This window comes from Ascaphus truei, chromosome 4 (assembly GCF_040206685.1).
Source record: "Ascaphus truei isolate aAscTru1 chromosome 4, aAscTru1.hap1, whole genome shotgun sequence".
Lineage (NCBI taxonomy): Eukaryota > Metazoa > Chordata > Amphibia > Anura > Ascaphidae > Ascaphus > Ascaphus truei.
Genome location: NC_134486.1, coordinates 342,434,226 through 342,451,948, shown reverse-complemented (window position 1 = coordinate 342,451,948; position 17,723 = coordinate 342,434,226). Strand labels below are relative to the sequence as shown.

Here is a 17,723-nt window from a genome sequence, read left to right as displayed (position 1 = left end):
CACACGTAGTTTCCCTAGACACGGGGGAAAGGGGGCTACACATATTTAGTCTATGCAAACGCTAGCTCAAAATAGCAACTGTCTCACTTTACCTAATTTAAGAAGTAAAATAAAAGTCTCTATTCGTTTTAAATAGGACATTATCTATTAAAGATCCTTTTAAATATACGTTGATGTATAGAAATGCACCTCTAATATATTCAAACACAAGGTAGCATCTGCATGCAGCCCTAGTTTCAAAGCACTCAAATTAGCATATTTTCTGAATTGCACAGCTAAGCTACTACAGATGAAATACTTCTGTATTAATTAGGTTCTATGTTTTAGGAAAACTTTGGTAACATTATTTTGACTACTATTGGGATTCAGACCAGGTTCTCTTACTGAAGGTAATGCATTTGCTAGCAGGCCGTTCACAAGTCACTTGAAGAAGAAACCTATGAAGTTTCTAAGGCTCTGTACAGTATAATTTAATCTATGCAGAACCCTAATGTTGGTTCCCTAAAAGCTGTAATAACCTACTACATGCAGCCCTCTTTCCCCTACCCTCTGGGAAATGGACTTTCTACCGGTGTATTCTGTGGCTGCTGTGGTCAGACCTGTGAGGCAAACAGATGGCCAGAGATCTCTGCGGTGGTGTGGGGAGTATCAGGACAGGTTCACAAGGATCTTTACTCAGTGGTCAGTGCATCCAGTCCAAGAGGTTCCTGAGGTTTCAGGATGCACCTCATGGACAAATCTTCGTCCTTTACTCATTACCATGCTTCAAAGACGACACCAGTTGTTGCTTTGACTGAGGTTTATTGGCAGTAGTATTTGTAGTACTTTTACTGGATCCTTATCTTCGTACCTGTAACCTATCCCTTCTTGGAGTAGGCCTCAGCCACTTCTCTATGCAGAGTATACACATTCTGGCATCTTCCTACTAAGAGTAGCACCCCTCACTCCTTGAAGTTTAGCACAAGAACTCTCTCTCTGGAGCTATCTTAGGCTGCGTCCATGGTCTGGACGACCGCGCGGACGCTTCCGCACGCTGAGCGATCAGACTGCCTAAAGGCAGTGATCACATCTATACTGAGTGTGGGCGCGTGCACGTGGAAGGGGGCGCACGTTGTGCAAGAAATCAGTTAAAACTGATTTCTTGGCGCGACGGGCCGGTCATATGAGCGGTTCGCCCAATGAGGGCGAACCAGCTCCGTGACGTCACTGGCATGCCCCTAGACACACCCACGGATGGCGCGAGTACCAAGGCCAGGGAAAGCACCCGCTCAGCCTCCGCGCGCCTCCGCACGGGTGAAGTGTCTATGGACGCAGCCTTACTCTGCTCCTTACTCTTCTCCTTCACTGTAGAGACTAAACCCCCTCCTTCCCTGGGGAGTGGCTAGTAAGCCAGCCTATTTTTGTCATAGGCCCCCCTTACTTTAGTGAGAGGCCACTATAACTTTATTGTTCATACCTGTTGAACAATGTAACTTCACACACTGAACATTATAACGGATCCCCTCAGGAATCATGCCCACACTGCCCACCTTTATAGGGACTTACAGTGAGGTCATGACAAGGAAAAGGTTAGTCCAAGGAGACTTGGCCACATACAGTTCTCCAGGAAAAATATGGATACAAGAACGTTAAACTACCAAGTAATTATTAGTAATCTCCCTTTCTGTTGCCATAAAGCTAGTGTTTGAAGAGAGAAAGTACTAGCCAAGCGCCACTACTTCTTTGCAAAGCAATTACAACGACATCCAAAGAGGTTTGCACTGTTCTTTAAAGTGGCATTTGCACCTGGGGGTTGGAAGAAGCAGGTGTTCTCCGGAGCTAGCCCCGGCAACTCCCTGTTTCCCTAGATACATAGCACTGAATGAGCTGCCGGTAGATGCCACGGCTGGGTATGCATATGGTTGTTTAAAGGTCCCACATCAAGCAGGCCAATAAGAAGCGACATGTCATCCCTTGAGGCTTTCTATTGGCCCATGTGACGTGACACCGTCATCCCTTGAGGCTTCCTATTGGCCCATGTAACGTGACACTGTCATCCCTTGAGGCTTCCCATTGGCCCATGTAACGTGACACCGTCATCCCTTGAGGCTTCCCATTGGCCCGTGTGATGCGACACCGTCATCCCTTGAGGCTTCCTATTGGCCCGTGTGACACGTGACCTTTAAACCTGCATTAGGCCTCGGTCCCGCTGCGCTCGTTGGCGCGGGCGGCAATGTAGCGAGTTCCCCACCAGCAGGGGAATCCTCGCGAGCTGGTCCCGGTCCCCACTGGCTGCACAGCTGACTACACGCTGTCGCGCGTCAGCCGCTGGAGACACCACAGAATGGTGTTTCCTAGCTTCGACGCGTGACGTGTGTGGCTGTGAGCCAATGGGGAGGGGAGGCTTCGGGAGGAGGAGAGGCTTCGGGGAGCGGGGAGGAGTGTGGAGTGAAAGCAGGTGAGTGCCTTTCTCTGTGTGTGTGCCTGTCTGTGTGTGTGTCTGAGTGCGTGCGTGCCTGTCTGTGTGTGTATGTGTGTGCCCGAGTGCGTGAGTGCCTGCCTCTGTCTGTGTGTGTGTGTGTGTGTATGAGTGCGTGAGTGCCTGCCTGTGTGTGTGCGCGTGTGTGTGTGTGTATGAATGAGTGCCTGCGTGTGTGTGTTTAAACTTACTTTCCAGCTCCAGCCCGAGTCCGTGGAGGGAGGGGGGGGGGGGAGAGTAGCGGGTCCCTCCGCTCAAGCCACGCCCCCCCTCCCTGTCAAACCGCCCACCACCCGCCCACCTCCCGCTCCGGCTCCTGCTCCCTACAGACCGCATATCGCGGTCTGTGTATCTCAGCGCACCGCCTGTCTGCAGTGCGGGTGCGCTGACTCTGGGAGCGGGGCCTTAGCCTTAGATACTCGCAGCACCTTTACAGGTGTGTATCTCAGGAAGCAGGAGTCCTCTACGCTGAAATTAACGTGGTTCAGCTCCAGTGACCCCCTGCTTCCCAACTAAGGGATATAATAAATGTTTCAAAGGGAAATGCTTCTTTAAACCCTATACTTCTCTAAAATAAAAATAGTTAAGCAGACTGGGCTCTGCTGTAACTAATCCAAGTACCATTACTTTTAGTGGGACAATACCTTCCAGGAGCAAAGTGCACTAATGGTGGCAGCATGTTTGATGGGGTTATATCTGGGTGATTTCCTGTCTTTACCAAAATCTGACACCTAAGTATTTGTAAATCATTTTCTTAAGTTTATTTGTAAACAAGGTGAGCTAAGACTTGGGAGGTGTTTGAGTTTCTCTGACTACTCCCTTCTGTTTGATGTCACTGTACTGGTGTTCAAAAGTGTTTGCACTGTCAGAGTACCACTGTTTGCACTCCCCCTTTACTTTTAAACACTATCTGATAAAGACAGTGTGAGATAATGGTAAAGAAAACACCAGATTGACAAACTGTTCTCTATTCAGAGACCCCTTAGTATAAGAAATGCAATTTGTTTTTCAGATAAGCCAAATCTTTGATTTTAACATGGTTAGATTTGTTTAAGGAAGACCATTAAATTGTTAACCTGTTTACATACGGGTATGTATGTATGTATTTATTTATATAGCGCCATTAATATACATAGCGCTTCACAGCAGTAATACACGTGACAATCATACAAATAACAAATAACAGAACATGGGAATAAGTGCTTCAGACAAAAAAATTAAATTTAGGAGAGGATCCAATTGACAAAACATATATGGTAATAAGTATAAAGTTTACACTTATTACCATATATGTTTTGTCAATTGGATGTAGCATTGGGCACCCGTCTTTAATTAATTGGTAGGTATTAAGAACATACAGAGACAGTAGGAGGGCGTCCTGGTAAGTGCGTCTGCAGGGGGCCAAGCTTTATGTATCAGGTCTTTGGGGGCGTTGATGTGAGATTGCGCATTAAAAGGCACTTTGTGGGGAATGTATTATTGGACACTCATCTGCCTTTTCTCATTTTATTCAGTGGGTGTCCGAGTCACTCTCCCATGATAATCCATTGTACAATGTATCCTAGCCAAGTTCTCTGGTCACTGTAAACCAAATAGGATTTGAGCTCTCTAGAGCTTGTCAGAAGAAGGCCTGTGCCTTGTCTCTGTGTGACTCAGAATATGTGGCAGTGATTATAACCTCTCCTCCTTTACAGCCGCCGCCTCCTCCTCCTCCCTGCTCTGCACAGCCCAGCGAGAGAGGCACTGGGGGTGTTACAGCCTGGGGCGCTGATACCAAAGCCTGGGAGGGAGGAGAGAGCACAAATTTGGGAGGGAGAGGAGAGCCCAGTGACGTCACCAAAGAATGAGGGAGGGAAAGAATGAGAGGGAATTAAATGAAGTGATAACAGAAGGGGGGGGGGAGGAGGCGAAGGGCACAGGAGACCACAAACACATCGATACATGTGTACATGTCCACACAAGGGGCGGGGTGTGCGATATTAACTCCCAGTGCTCCAGTGATCAGGCGGTAGCCACGGACTCTCAGGAGCGAGTCTAACTGACGAATCACCTCTAAGTGAAGTACCGGCCGGGACTAGGAGGGAGGGGGTTACTGAGTGTCTGTGCCGGTGAGAGGCAGGCTGTGGTGTGGCCGGGGGTTTCCCATGCTTGTTCCTGGGAGCTGTGTCCTGCTGCTAGGTGAGCTCGCAGGGTCTGAGAGCCGCAGGACGCAGGGGAGGAAAAGGTGACGCTGGGAAGTCCTGTGCTCCCAGCCACAAGTTGGAGATGAGTGAGGAGGGTGCCGCTCTGAAGTGATTGTTATCGGCGAGGGGGGCGCTCGGAAGCGATTGGCGACGTTCGGAAGCGATTTGTGACGTTCGGAAGCGATTTGTGACCTCCATTGTGATCAGAAGAAAGGGGCGGCTGTGATTCCCTGTGACCTAAAGAGAGGGGGTGTTCTGAGCCCATCGTAACCTGAACACGGGGGGAGTTCTGAGCCCAGGGATAGTTCTGAAGCCCATTGTGACCTGAACACGGGGGGAGTTCTGAGCCCAGGGATAGTTCTGAAGCCCATTGTGACCTGAACACAGGGGGAGTTATGATTTGTCCGTGACTTGGAATTGGGGACTTTTAGCATTCATTGTGACCTGGAGAGACGGGGGCGTTTGAACTCCATTGGGGCTTCAAAGAGGGTGGTGTTGGTGACACCTGGGAAGTGATCTGACCTGTGGGGGTGGGGGTTCTAGCCACTGTGGGGTGCGAGCTGCTCGGGCTCTCTCCGGGGATGTTTCATTGCATCCCCCTCTGGCGGTGTAACCGGCATGTGGAGTCTGTGGACAAGAGGCACTGCTCCTTGCTCACAGTCCCGGAGGAGATCTACCGGTACAGCCGCTGCCTGGAGGAGCTCCTGCTGGACGCCAATCAACTGCGAGAGCTGCCCAAGGTGAGGAGGGGAGGGACACAGCCCCACACTGTCTCCAAGTACTAACCCTGGGTCCAAAAGTGCGAAAAGAAGTGGGAGTTTTAAAGATGGCGATCCCCTTAATGGAAGCTTTGAGTGACCCCTTTCCAATGCTAGTTGGCGCATGTTTTTACAGTTCTTTGCTTAGAAATGATATGCAGGATGCCTCCATTCATTAGTTGAATATGTTTGTTACACTTTGGGGTTCGGCTAGTTGAAAACAAAGTTGTCATACAGGTATTGGTTATGGTTACATTATTGGGCACAGGGGAAGTGTGTATCCAATAGACAACATCCATTTACACCTGTGTATCATCCAAGGAGTGATTGAAGGGTCTGTGTTTGTGACAAATGTTGTACATACAATTACATGTATCACTTAGTAATACTAATAACTTCTACCACAGCAGAATACAGTACATAAGACAGTTCCACATAAAGAGCAGTCATCTGTTGCATGCAGACAATTGGCAAGGAGGCACTTTTTAATGAAAGCTTAAACTTCCAGTAACATTTACATTCTAATACAAAAGAGTATGGGGCCTATGCAGAGAGCAGCGAATTTTAAAATTGGTGAATTTATTAAAAAGTAGCTTTTTTGGAGAGTTTTATTCTCCATATGCAGAAAAGTGCGAATTCTGCTATGTTTAACATGGATGCGTGTGGCGAGTTTAAATTGGCGAGATGCGCGCTTCAGAAACGTGTAAAAACAAATTTGCGCCTTTTTTTTCCCTTTGCAATGGCCGCGAGCGGCAGCTTCTTGCCAATTTTTTCTGGCGAGGCAAAAAGGAGACAATCGCGCCATTTTATTGGCGCGAACAGCCGCTAGATGCCGTTCGCGCCTCTCTGCATTAGGATATTTTTAAAACTGGCGAGATTGAGGTTCTCGCCAGCCGCGAGGCGAGTTTTACAAATAGAAAAGAAAAATTGGCGCGTTTTTCGGAACTCGCCATTTTCTGCTGCTTTCTGCGCGATTTTCTCCAAAAAATGGCGAATTTCGAAATAGCGCTGCTCTCTGCATAGGCCCCTATATGTGGAGGGTGGGGTATTGAAGGCAAGTTTACATTTGCCTCCTTCATTGACTGTTAGACCCTGTTATGCTGTCTAGCAATAAGCCCAGGTTTTATTAAATGGGGGGTATCATGCCTTTGCTTTATAACCACTTGTTCTAAATGTACATTATGTCAAATATTTTAATTGTGGCCACAACTTAAGCATATGAATAGTGAGCGGAAAGGAAACATGGTACAGGTCTGTTAAATTAATAACTACACTCAGTAAATATCTCATTGAAACAGGAGTTGTTTATAAAATGCGTTATAAAGTATTTGAGTTTAAAATGGTAGGTTTTGTAAAGAAAAGGTCTTGGTAAGACTCCATGTGACATTGTGAAGTGGAAATGTGTTGCCATTATACAGTAACCCTTGGACCGTGGGAAGTTGAAATTGATCCTATTAACAAGCACCAGTTTGACACAGGTACTTTGTGGCTTGTCCACTTCTTGAAGAAGTTGTGTGGATCTGGAGTGGGGTTTGGTTTCAGGCCTCTTTCTGATCTCTGGGGCTGATGATTTTGGTGGCACAGTGTGCTCTTCCTGGTAGGTTTCTCCTCTGGCTGACTTTTTTTTTATTGCTTACTATTAAGTTTGGTTACATGGCGCTAGTGAGACTGCAAAGTTCAAGTGGCAGAGCAAAGTTTGAGTTTAATGAGTAACACTTGCAGTGACCTTGAGCTTGCCATGTAAAACTTCTCTTTTTTTGCACTGCCTCTTATGTTTCATTGTATTTTTGACAACATATGTGGAAGGCATTTAGGTATATCAGAAAAATGTTTCATTGCAAGTGTAGTATATTTACTATCAAAATGTAATACATTTAGGGAATACAAAATAGATGGATCAGATATTTAAAGGCATGTGTAATGGGCAGCTAAAATAAAGCGTCCAAATGACCCGGATTACTTTTAGGTAGTCCTGGTTTGAATAGGTCTGTAGCAATGCCCAAGTAGATTGGTTTTAGCTGTAGACAAAATAAAAGGATTTTTAAGAACAAAACTGTCGTTCCTTCCCCCCCACCCCCTATTTCACTTAGACTTGTCGCCGTTGAGCCATCCTGGAACTTGGTAGGTAAAACACAGAATAAAAATACTACTTATGCGTGCATTCTCATGTTTCAGACAGGTTCACAACCTTGCCTTTCCCCATTATCGCTTGGCATACAATGCTTCTACTTCAGCAAGGGATTCTGGGTAATTACATGCAAATGAGCACTCCTAGTGTCTCTTTGCTTGTTACGCATTTTAACATGGACCCCTATAAGCATATGCCTGGCGTATTGCACGGCCTGTGGTAAAGTGTGTTACCAGTAACGTACTCACAGACAGCTGTTTCGACCTTGTGGGCTTCATCTGTAGGTTTAACATGAAATACGAATGGTGAATGCTTTATGGAGAAAGTGGTGGTTTATTTCCGATTGAAATCTACTTTTTGTTTGTCTGATAGAAATATCTGCCACAGAAACAGAGGAAAGGCTCACATGGAAAACATAAAAATAGGACATGCTTTTAAAGCTATAAAATGCCCATTAGAGGAGTGGCTGCTAGAATCACCTAATGGGATACAGGATTTCCCTGACCCATGAGCACTAGCAGACCAAAATTAAGTCCATAATTTACTATGTATGTACATTTCATAACTACCAATGTTTTGACCTGCACAATTGAGTCTTCCTCAGGGCAACCTCTGAGGGAGACCCCTTTTGTGAGGGTTGAAATGATAATTATGTAAAGTATGTATGTAGTAAATTGTTATGGACACAATTTTGCCCTATATTTGTCTTCTGTTGGCAGGTATTTGTGGATGTTTTTGATGGTGAACACTCCTTAGATTGATCTATGCATATTTGTTATTCAAAAAAGTGTTGGGACATGCCTGCAAATGAGGCTGTGATGGTGCGGGACTGCAGGCTCTTTGCAGAACAGTTTTGGAAGTCTATAACCAGACTCAACCGAGCGTGGCCCTTATTAAGGGCAACATATTTGGTCTTGACCAAAACATACCAGTTTGTTTTTGTAAAGTGCCTGTAATCTGTTATTTACATATATTAGCAACCTGTACATTAAGCTATGTAATGCTGGTGCCGCCATATTTAATGTACATGGGAAGCTAAAAGTGATACACACTACACCTTTTGCATCAAGTTACCCTGAAACCTTGTCTGCTGTTTAACCACTTGACCTTTTTGTCAAGCCTGAAAACATTACCTTCTCTACTCCCTCTCCCCGTGTTTAGTATTTTTTTTTTTATGCTGTGATGTAAGTAAAGCCTTTTATTTTGATCTTGAGCCATAAAGTGCTGTGATTTTCTGTCCGTAAAGAATATTACAGTGGAGCTGATGGGGATACCAGCAACAGGTGCCCAAGCTAGCCATCCAGAAAAGGGACATTTAAATAGAAGTTTTCTCTGTTGCCTGCACCTTTTTTTTTATCTGTAGAGCAGGGATGCCCCACTCCAGTCCTCAAGCCCCCCTAAGGCCTCGGATATAGTGCAGGCGCATGGCATCGCACGCGTCTGAGCGATCTGTGGACTTCAGATCGCTTGCGACAGGGAGGTGTGGCTGTGACGTCACAAGGCTGGTTCGCCCCCAGTGGCTGAACCCAAACAAAATAGTTTGTCTTTTCAAAAATCTGCCGCACTATGGCCGGCCCCATAGATTCCCCCCCCCCCTGCATTTTGTTAGGCCGCGGTCATGGTGCGTGCAGCTCTAACAGGTCAGGCTTTTAGGATATCCTTGCTTCAGCATGGGTGGCTTAGGCCCGTTCTATAGTGCGGGAGCGCACTACGCCGCACGTGCGGCATTTATAGTTGGCTGACATTAGTCAGCCTTTCTATAATGGCGCTGCGCGCACGGCATGGAGAGTGGAACCGGCCGACAGGGGGAAAGAAGAAAAAAAAGCAAGAAATCGTGTGTGTGTGTGTTTTCAACGTTATTAAAAAAAATTCTTACAGGATTTATTTATTTGAATACATACATACACACACGCACATACGCACACACACACACACATACACATACACACATACACATACACACATACACACATACACACATACACACACGCACACAGTATACTCACAAACATGTGCACGTGCCTGCCCATAGGCACGCACGCACGGCCGCACACTATATAACAGCCCTTAATCAGAAGCTCAGTCTTCGATTGCGGTGTGTGAGAGATTGATTTTCAAGGTTCACTTTACCCTGAGTCTTCGACTGAGCCTGCTGTGCTGAAGCTGCGTTATCCTGAAAACCTGACCTGTTGGTGGGGCTTGGGGACTGGAGTTGAGCACCACTGCTGTACAGCATGGTAAGATTGTGTGAGTAAACAATGAAGGAAGGGCACTTTGGATTTCCAAGCATAAAGCATTTTTCCGGCCATGAAGGAGCGATATTTTGGCTGTCACAGCAGCCTTTTAAATTATTTAGATAATTATAGGCTAAAGCTGTAAAATTCTGGGCATTATTGAAATCCCTGCTCTCTGGTTAAAATTCCAGGCATTATTCATTCAGTAATGCCCGGAATTTTTGGCAGCTTGCCAAGTGTGTTATTTCTAGCCAATCCGCTTTTCCTTTTGTCAGAACAGCTCTGGGACAGGGCAGGGGATTTTTCAGGAAGTAGTAGCCAGGCGGTGACTCCTCCCCCTCTCTGAGAGGAGGGAGAGTGTGTTTGTAGCTGCAAAGTAAGTGACTGTCTGCAGAGTTTGTAGCTGCAGTGTGTGTGTGGTGCTGTTGTGTTGTGTGCGTAGCAGCAGAGTTTGGATGTAGCTACAGAGTTTGTGTAGCAGCAGGTTGTGTGTGTAGAGCTGCTGTGTGTGGTTACAGAGGGGGGCGGCAGTGTGTGGATATAGATAGCTGCAGTATAAGCGTATATAGAGGTGCTTTAATGTATTTACCATTTTATTTTAATAAAAAAAATCTATATAACTGAACAAAAGGGTATATTTATTTATGAAAAAAGCCTACATTTAGCCTATAATAGTATAATACCCTCAGAACAGGGCATTACTGGCCAATAATGCCCTGGCTGGGTTAAAGTCCCTCGTCTTCGCCTCGGGCCTTCAACTCTTCCAGCCAGGGCATTATTGGCCAGTAATGTCCTGCTCTTCGGGGGTTATTACCTAAATAAAAGCCTGAAGTGCCCTTCCATCTTTGTTTACTCCGACATTGTGGACTGCAGCAGGTCTGACTATGGGTTGGGACAAGGGGTGCAATCTTTTTTTCCCTGCACCCCCCTGCAGGCTTTCCCCCTCTCCTCACGCCCCGCCTCTTACCTTGATTCAGACGTCCTGGCAACGTGACGTCACATGACCCCGTGGCGTCGTTTGACACCACATTTCCTTGGAGACGTGTGACCAGGAGCGTCTGAATCAAGGTAAGTAAGGTTTACAGAGGCCCTGCAGCTCCCCCGGCATTCATTTAAGTGCCTTCGAGATGCGTGCTGGGGCCTCTGTAAACCCGCGCCCCCCCGCAGTGAATCTCGCTCCCCTCAATTTGCACACCGGTACTTTAGATTGTATTTTAGCATTTATTTAGAGTGCTACTTCGCTCTTTCTAAGGTGGTGTGAGACACATTTTCATAGTGATGGCCCCAGCACGTTTTTGAGGTCTCTGTTGCTTGTAAGTGAGATGATGCCATGACTGCTATGGAGTTAGACTGCATGGAAAGAAGAATGCTTGTGAACTCGCACGCTCTGCTTTCGGTTCCACGGAAGGAACTGTACACTTTATTATTGAGCAGTGCAGATGTACCTTTCTATATCACCTATCGTCTTGTTTCCTTCCTTCCCGGGACAGAAAAACAAAAATCAAAACTTGGGTCACCATTACTTGGCAACAACTTTGATCTCAGTGGACGGCATAAGCTGGCAGTTGTATAATCGAGCAGTGTCCATGTAGTTAGTGTATGTACTAGTATCTGAAGTAGGGGGTTCTAGTCTGAAAGCTAATGGCAACACTCTTATGACAAAAATATCACTAGGACCTGGATGCATTGTACACATCATACTACTGTAAACAACACAGTATGAAGTGAGAGCCCATCATTTGACCTAACAACCATCTGTGCCAATATCACCATTGTAGCAACCTGACCACATTAGGCTGGGGCCATGGTGCCGCAGACCATGCGGACGCTGAGCGAACAGACTGCCTTAAGGCAGTGTTCGCGTCCATGCTGCGTGCGGGAGGGGGCGAGTTGCGCAAGAAATCAGTTCAAACTGATTTCTTGGCGCGACAGGCTGGTCACGTGAGCGGTTCGCACAATGAGGGCGAACCAGCTCCGTGATGTCACTTACACGCCCCTATTCAAGCCCACGGACGACGTCCGTACCATGGCCAAAAACACACCCGCTTCAAGCGGGTGAAGTCACGGCCGCACATGCCTCCGCATGGGTAAAGGCACCATGGCTCCAGACTTAAGGAGAGTAAAATAAAGTTAGATGTTCTGTCTATCGTCCTGTGATGTATAATTGGGGAGGGATGGTACATGGTAGTCATTTGTAGATGACAAATTATTATACTAAGCACTTGGGCAAAAAAAAATGAGGACATTTAAATGAAAAAACACTTTTTTTTTTTTTTTTTTTAAATGTCCTTTACCATTCTGGATCTTAATGAAAAGCATGGCAGCCAACTCACTCTGATATGTTGTGTGATGCATTGATACAAATGAATGGGCTGACCTTTTAAGTTGATTGCTTTACTCCCAATGTCACACACTTGTGTAACTAAACATCTTTTATGTTTTGATTAAATTGCACATAACATAGAGGATGGATTTGTGATACATTTTAGTTGTGCTATATTTGGACATTAAATTCACACTGTGTTTTGCTGTTCAATATCTGTGCTTTTTTATGTTTTAATAGTCATGGGCATGTACAGTATAACGGAAGTCTCTGGGAAGCAGTAAGTGAAATGTATATTTGTTTATGCGTTCTGCCAAATGATATTTAAACATTGATTTCATGACACCTGCATATTCAGAATATCAGTCTTGTGTTTAGCTTATGATCAGAGTAAAATTACTATGCCTAGGGGTTTCACATATTTAGCGAAACAGTCTTCAAATGAGAACAAATCACTCATTTGAAACATCCGTGATCCTACGCACCTGTAGTCATTTTCTGTAAAGTTCTACACTTTGAATGAAAGAACGATGTGATAGATCTGAAGCTGCAGTCACTGGTAGGAAGCAGTATTCACATTTACTCTCAATTTTGCACTTGCCTTTTTAGGACTTTACATAAAATGGTATACATGAAAACCAACAGGTGCCTGAAAAATGTAGGGGGAGATTTACTGAGCCCTGATAAAGGGTATATAGGAGATGGTTTCTGTGTTACCTGCCATTGACTTGAATGCAGTTGAGTGAATCCCAGCCTTTGTATTCATTTTTATACTAGATTTGTTATAGGATGTGATACCTTTTTAGGGGACCAACATTACAGTTCTTCATAGATTCAATTATAGTGTCCACAGCTATCAAAACCTCATTGGCTGACCGTACTCTCTTGAAGGAGAAACCAATGAGCTTTCGAAAGCCCTGTACAGGTTAATTTTATCTATGCCGCCTTATTTTAGTCTGCTAAACATTATCACAACCTACAATGAATCTGTTTTACACCAGGGTAACTATGGTTACTAGAAGTCTGAACTATGTTTTTATGTGTGATAAAGCCAAGCTTACAGGGAGTTGGTACTGGGTCACAAAGTAGACTTTACTACTACAAAGATAATGCAGGTATCGCTCTTCAATGTTGGGTCTCTTATTTTATTCAACAAGATGACAAGCCGCCTGAATGCTACATCCAATATGACAAATTATATAGTTAAATACTTATCTGTCTCTTCTCATAAGTAAGGGTCATTTAGTTCAATTATTTGGCCTACGTAGTTTTAATCCTATAACCACACCAAGACATGCCATTTTTTTTTTACAGGTTAAAAAAAAGGGGTATGCCTTGGTGTGGTTACAGGATTAAAGAATTTAACTAAATAACCGTGTTACTGTACTTATGAGAAGAGACAGATACGTATGTAACTATATAGTTTGTCGTATTGGATATAGCAACGAGGCTTTTGGTCTTTTGTTATATTAAATGAGGTTACAATCCCAGTAGTGTGGTGAGTTTGGGTTCTAAGCTTACATGGGTTGTGATTTTTATTAATTAAAAAAAATTAAAATGCTAGAATGCACAGCTATACTGAGTATTTAATAATATTGCAGTATATTCATTGAGTTGTTTGGGCATGGACTACTACTTTGTAAATCTTCAGTGCCAAAAAAAGGAAGATTTTTATATTCCATTGTTCCATATTGATTATTTTGCCGAGATTGGCTGCCACCCTTTTTTTATTTTATCAGCCACTTCCTTTCTCCTGTCCAACGTCTGAGGAAGGGACGCCCTGTGAGGTCGTGGGACTGCTCACTGTTCAGTGGCAATGGAGAACAGTAACAGAGAATCCCGTTCTGGGGGAATGGCTTTCCTGATGAGTATCATTGTGGGTTAAAGACAATTGAGGACAGTCGCCCTATAAAAAGTTTGTGTACCTGGCAGTGTTCTGTGTTTTTTAGGCCATGTTGAATATTCTTGTTCTTTTTACAAACTAGCAAATGCCAATCAGCATTTGCTAAATACATTATGTATGTATATCTTTATATAGCGCCAAAAGTGTACTCGGCGCTTCACAAAGAATACGGTACAGGGAAGTCTAATAATGTAATAAGCACAGCAAAACCAGACAATGGGAAAGGAAATCCCTGCCCCGAAGAGCTTACAATCTAAGTGGAATGTTGGACATTTTTAGAGACAGCAGGTGAGGGAATAAGTGCTGTAGATCAGCGGTGCACGGGGAGGAGGGGAGGGCGGGGGATTCTTCTGGGGGGGTGCGAGCGGTTGCAGAGGCCCCGCGTTCTTTCCCCCCCCAGGGATTTAATTTAATGCCGGGTGATTGCGTGATTCACTTACCTTGTTTCAGCCGGCTGTGTGGCGCGTCACCATGGCAACGAGGCAGGGCCATGCGTCAAATGACGCTGCGGGTCACGTGTGATGTCACATGACCCCGCAGTATCATTTGACGCATCATTAGCCGCGATGGGGGGGGGGGTGAGACCGAGGGGGGAGCAGGTAGGGGGCGGCGCGGGAGTTTGCGCACCGCTGCTGTAGATGGCAGTGCTTGGCCACAATGGTTGGTAGGAGTGACTGTGGGTGTGGGACAATAGCCATGAGGGCAGGCTATTTGGATGCTTGGTTTGTGGGGCGAGATTTAATTTTAGTCCGTATTAACCTATGTGATTTAACACCATTAGCAGGGGAAGGGGAGGCATGGGCGAGAGCAAGTGTGTATATGGCTGAGTCCAGGATTAGAAGAGATCTCCAGCAACAGGAATGAGTAGATGGTGTGTGAATAGATGTGCGGGTGCTTTTTATTGAGGGGTAAAGAAGTTGTGTAGAGCGAGGTGTATAAATAACGGTGCAGTGTATGGGCACAGGTGGAGGGAAGGATAGATGAAGAAATGTGGATAGGAGGGTAGTGGGGAAGTTTTGAGAGAACAGAAGCATTTACAAAGGAGTGTGGAAACAGGAAACAGAAAAAGCAATAGGGAGGGCATAGTGAGATGCAGGAGGAGACACTAAACCATGTATTGGAGCAGCGGTGCGCAAACTGTGGGGCGCGACCCCCAGGGGGGGCGCGAGACTGCCGGTGGGGGGGCGCGGGGTTTACAGAGGCCCCGCGCGCTTCCCGAAGGCACTTAAATTAAGTGCCCGGGGAGCTGCAGGGCCTCTGTAAACCATACTTACCCGTGACTCCGGCGGCTTCCTTCTTGCGTCGCCATGGCAACGCGGCGTCAAAATGACGCCGCGAGGTCATGTGACGTCACGTTGCTATGGCAACGTGACGTCATGACGCCGGAGGGCGGGTCAATGGTGGTATGGGAGGGCGCGGAAGACAGGGGACCGCCGGCAGGGGGGCGCAGGGAAAAAAGTTTGCGCCCCCTGTATTGGAGGATAGGAAGACTACAAATGATCAGAGCATTTAGAAAGTCAAGTTCTAACAGTTGCAAAGTTGTTGTTGTTGTTGTTGTAGTAGTGCAGATCTTCCTGTAGTCTTCTTCACCTACAATTCAGCGCCAATAATAACTCCAGAGACACTGTATATGCAGGGTTGCCACCACTCCGGGTTGGACCTGGAGAATATGGGTTTTGACCACGTATTTCTGGGCTCCAGGTTTACCTGGTGAGGTGCGGCGCCATCTCCCGGCGTCCTCGGAGTCCTTCCGGCATCTTCCCCTGAATGTAACTACTGTCAATATGGCCGTGTGGCGTCAAATGGGGTAAAAATGTTGTCTCCGGGATTTAAATTCTGTTGCAATGAGGGTTAAATTGATGCCAAGAACAGACCTGCAAAACAAAAATGAGGTATTGATCTTCACCATACGTGACTATAGGTAACTCTCTATAAAATAAATAATACATATAGCATTTGTTTTGCTCCATTTTCCCCACTGTCTGATATACACAGTTGTTTTTTTTGTTTTTTTTTATCTATATAAAGTAAACCAAGTGCACGTTGTGTCCTTTTTCTTTCTTGGGTGGCACAAGGACTATCCACTTCCCGCTGGGTAAATAGTATTGCAGAACACTCCTCATTAGTTACACAGACCTGCAGTAGGCAGTTCTTCTTCTAAACTTTCCCCTACAGGGACATAAGTTGTTAAGGAAACTTTTTCTGTTGGCTTGTGTAACTCCATTAAAGTAAAACCACATCACTATGGCTAACCTTGTACAAGATAAAATACAAACGTTTCTAATCCAGTTTTTTCTCTCTCTCCGGTTTCTAATGGCTTCTAAAAATTTGGTAAAAGTATAGGAGACACGAGGTCACTGGTGGCCACTCCCAGGATGTCGGATCCATTTGTATTTGTTTTCCTTAGCGTCCCAAAGACTACCCATTCTGTCTAATATGTATTACTCTAATGATTTGTTAATAAGTGTGTGTTAAAGCTGCAGTTCAAGCAATATCCTGCATGTGTTTTTTTTTTTTAATAAATCAGTTCTGTAGTAAGAAAAAATACTTTTAGCTTTTTCTGTTTAAAAAAAAAAACTAATTTGAAAGACCAATTTTCTTGTATTGTATTTTAACAAGCATGCTTGTTCCTATAGCAACCATTTACATTCCCCATATTTTAAAGATGTCGCCAAACTTTGCCGATCAATAGACGGAGAACGAATTGACCGGCAGCTATACAGTTCTTTAGGTAAGTAGAGATTGCCCACATGAAACTATTGAAGTAAATAAAAAATAAAAAAACGGGAGCTTGAACTACAGCTTTAAAAGATAAAAATAAAGGCAATTTAAATTTCTGCTTCTGTAAATTGTTTGCAGTATTCCTTTTCAAAATCTAGTTTAACAACTTATTAACCATAAATTATGTTTGCAATGAGTGAAAAATACTGAATATAAATTAACCTGTTGGTGCTTAGAGTGCTATCAGTGTTGGTGCACAAAAACATTTTGAAGAAACTTAACTATCTAATTGTGATCCTTAAATGTAATACCACTTACAGCTAATCTTAACAGTTTTTTTTTTACATTTCTTTGAAAATGAAGAAAAACTATTTATTTTGTTTATAGGGACCTTTTTTAATAGGGTGTGGTAGCAGTGCTAGTTGATCATGCTTCCTCAATATGTAGCCCACATGATACCTGTTATAGGGCCATCGGCTGCTCTGTGTCTCTATCACACACTCCTCTGCACCCCCACCCACTCACACTAGCTCCATCCCCAGCCCTGTGTGCCTCCACCACTCCCCATCATCCGCTACTCGCTGTGTGGTGGTGACTGACCTGTCAATAACAATCAGTTATCATTGCCCATGTCCCAGGCGCCAGGGGGGGGGGGGGGTATATTTTAGGCGACCTGTCACCCAGGAATTCTCCATCCCTGCTCTACCTAGTCCTTACCTGTTGTCCCAACTCTACTGGCCACCAACGTAACATCACCCCTCACCCGCTCAATAACGGCCACATCTCTTCCCACCTCAGCAGCCCTGTTTAATATCATAGTCTTGTCAACCCAACCATTTTTTAATTACCTTACTGTATAAGCCTCTATCTTCTGGCCCAAGCACACCCTAATGGATGAGTAGGGGCAGGCAGGTTAACTTGATCCCATATATCAGGCAAGGGAACCTTCTTACTTGCTGAAGTGTGTATTTGGGGCATAACATACAAATAAAAAGAGGGGAAAAGTACTGAGGGA

At 45.0% G+C, this 17,723-nt stretch overlaps 1 protein-coding gene across 1 annotated transcript in view; it reads left to right on the top strand.

Annotated features, from left to right (window-relative positions):
- Window positions 1–4,349: 4,349 nt before the first annotated feature.
- Window positions 4,350–17,723, top strand: part of LRRC1 (leucine rich repeat containing 1) — a 170,474-nt gene continuing 157,100 nt past the window's right edge. Inside the window, exon 1 of the mRNA XM_075598172.1 lies at window positions 4,350–5,381. Coding sequence (XP_075454287.1) covers window positions 5,223–5,381 — 159 coding nt within the window. The 5' untranslated portion in view covers window positions 4,350–5,222. The remainder of the gene's footprint in view (window positions 5,382–17,723) is intronic.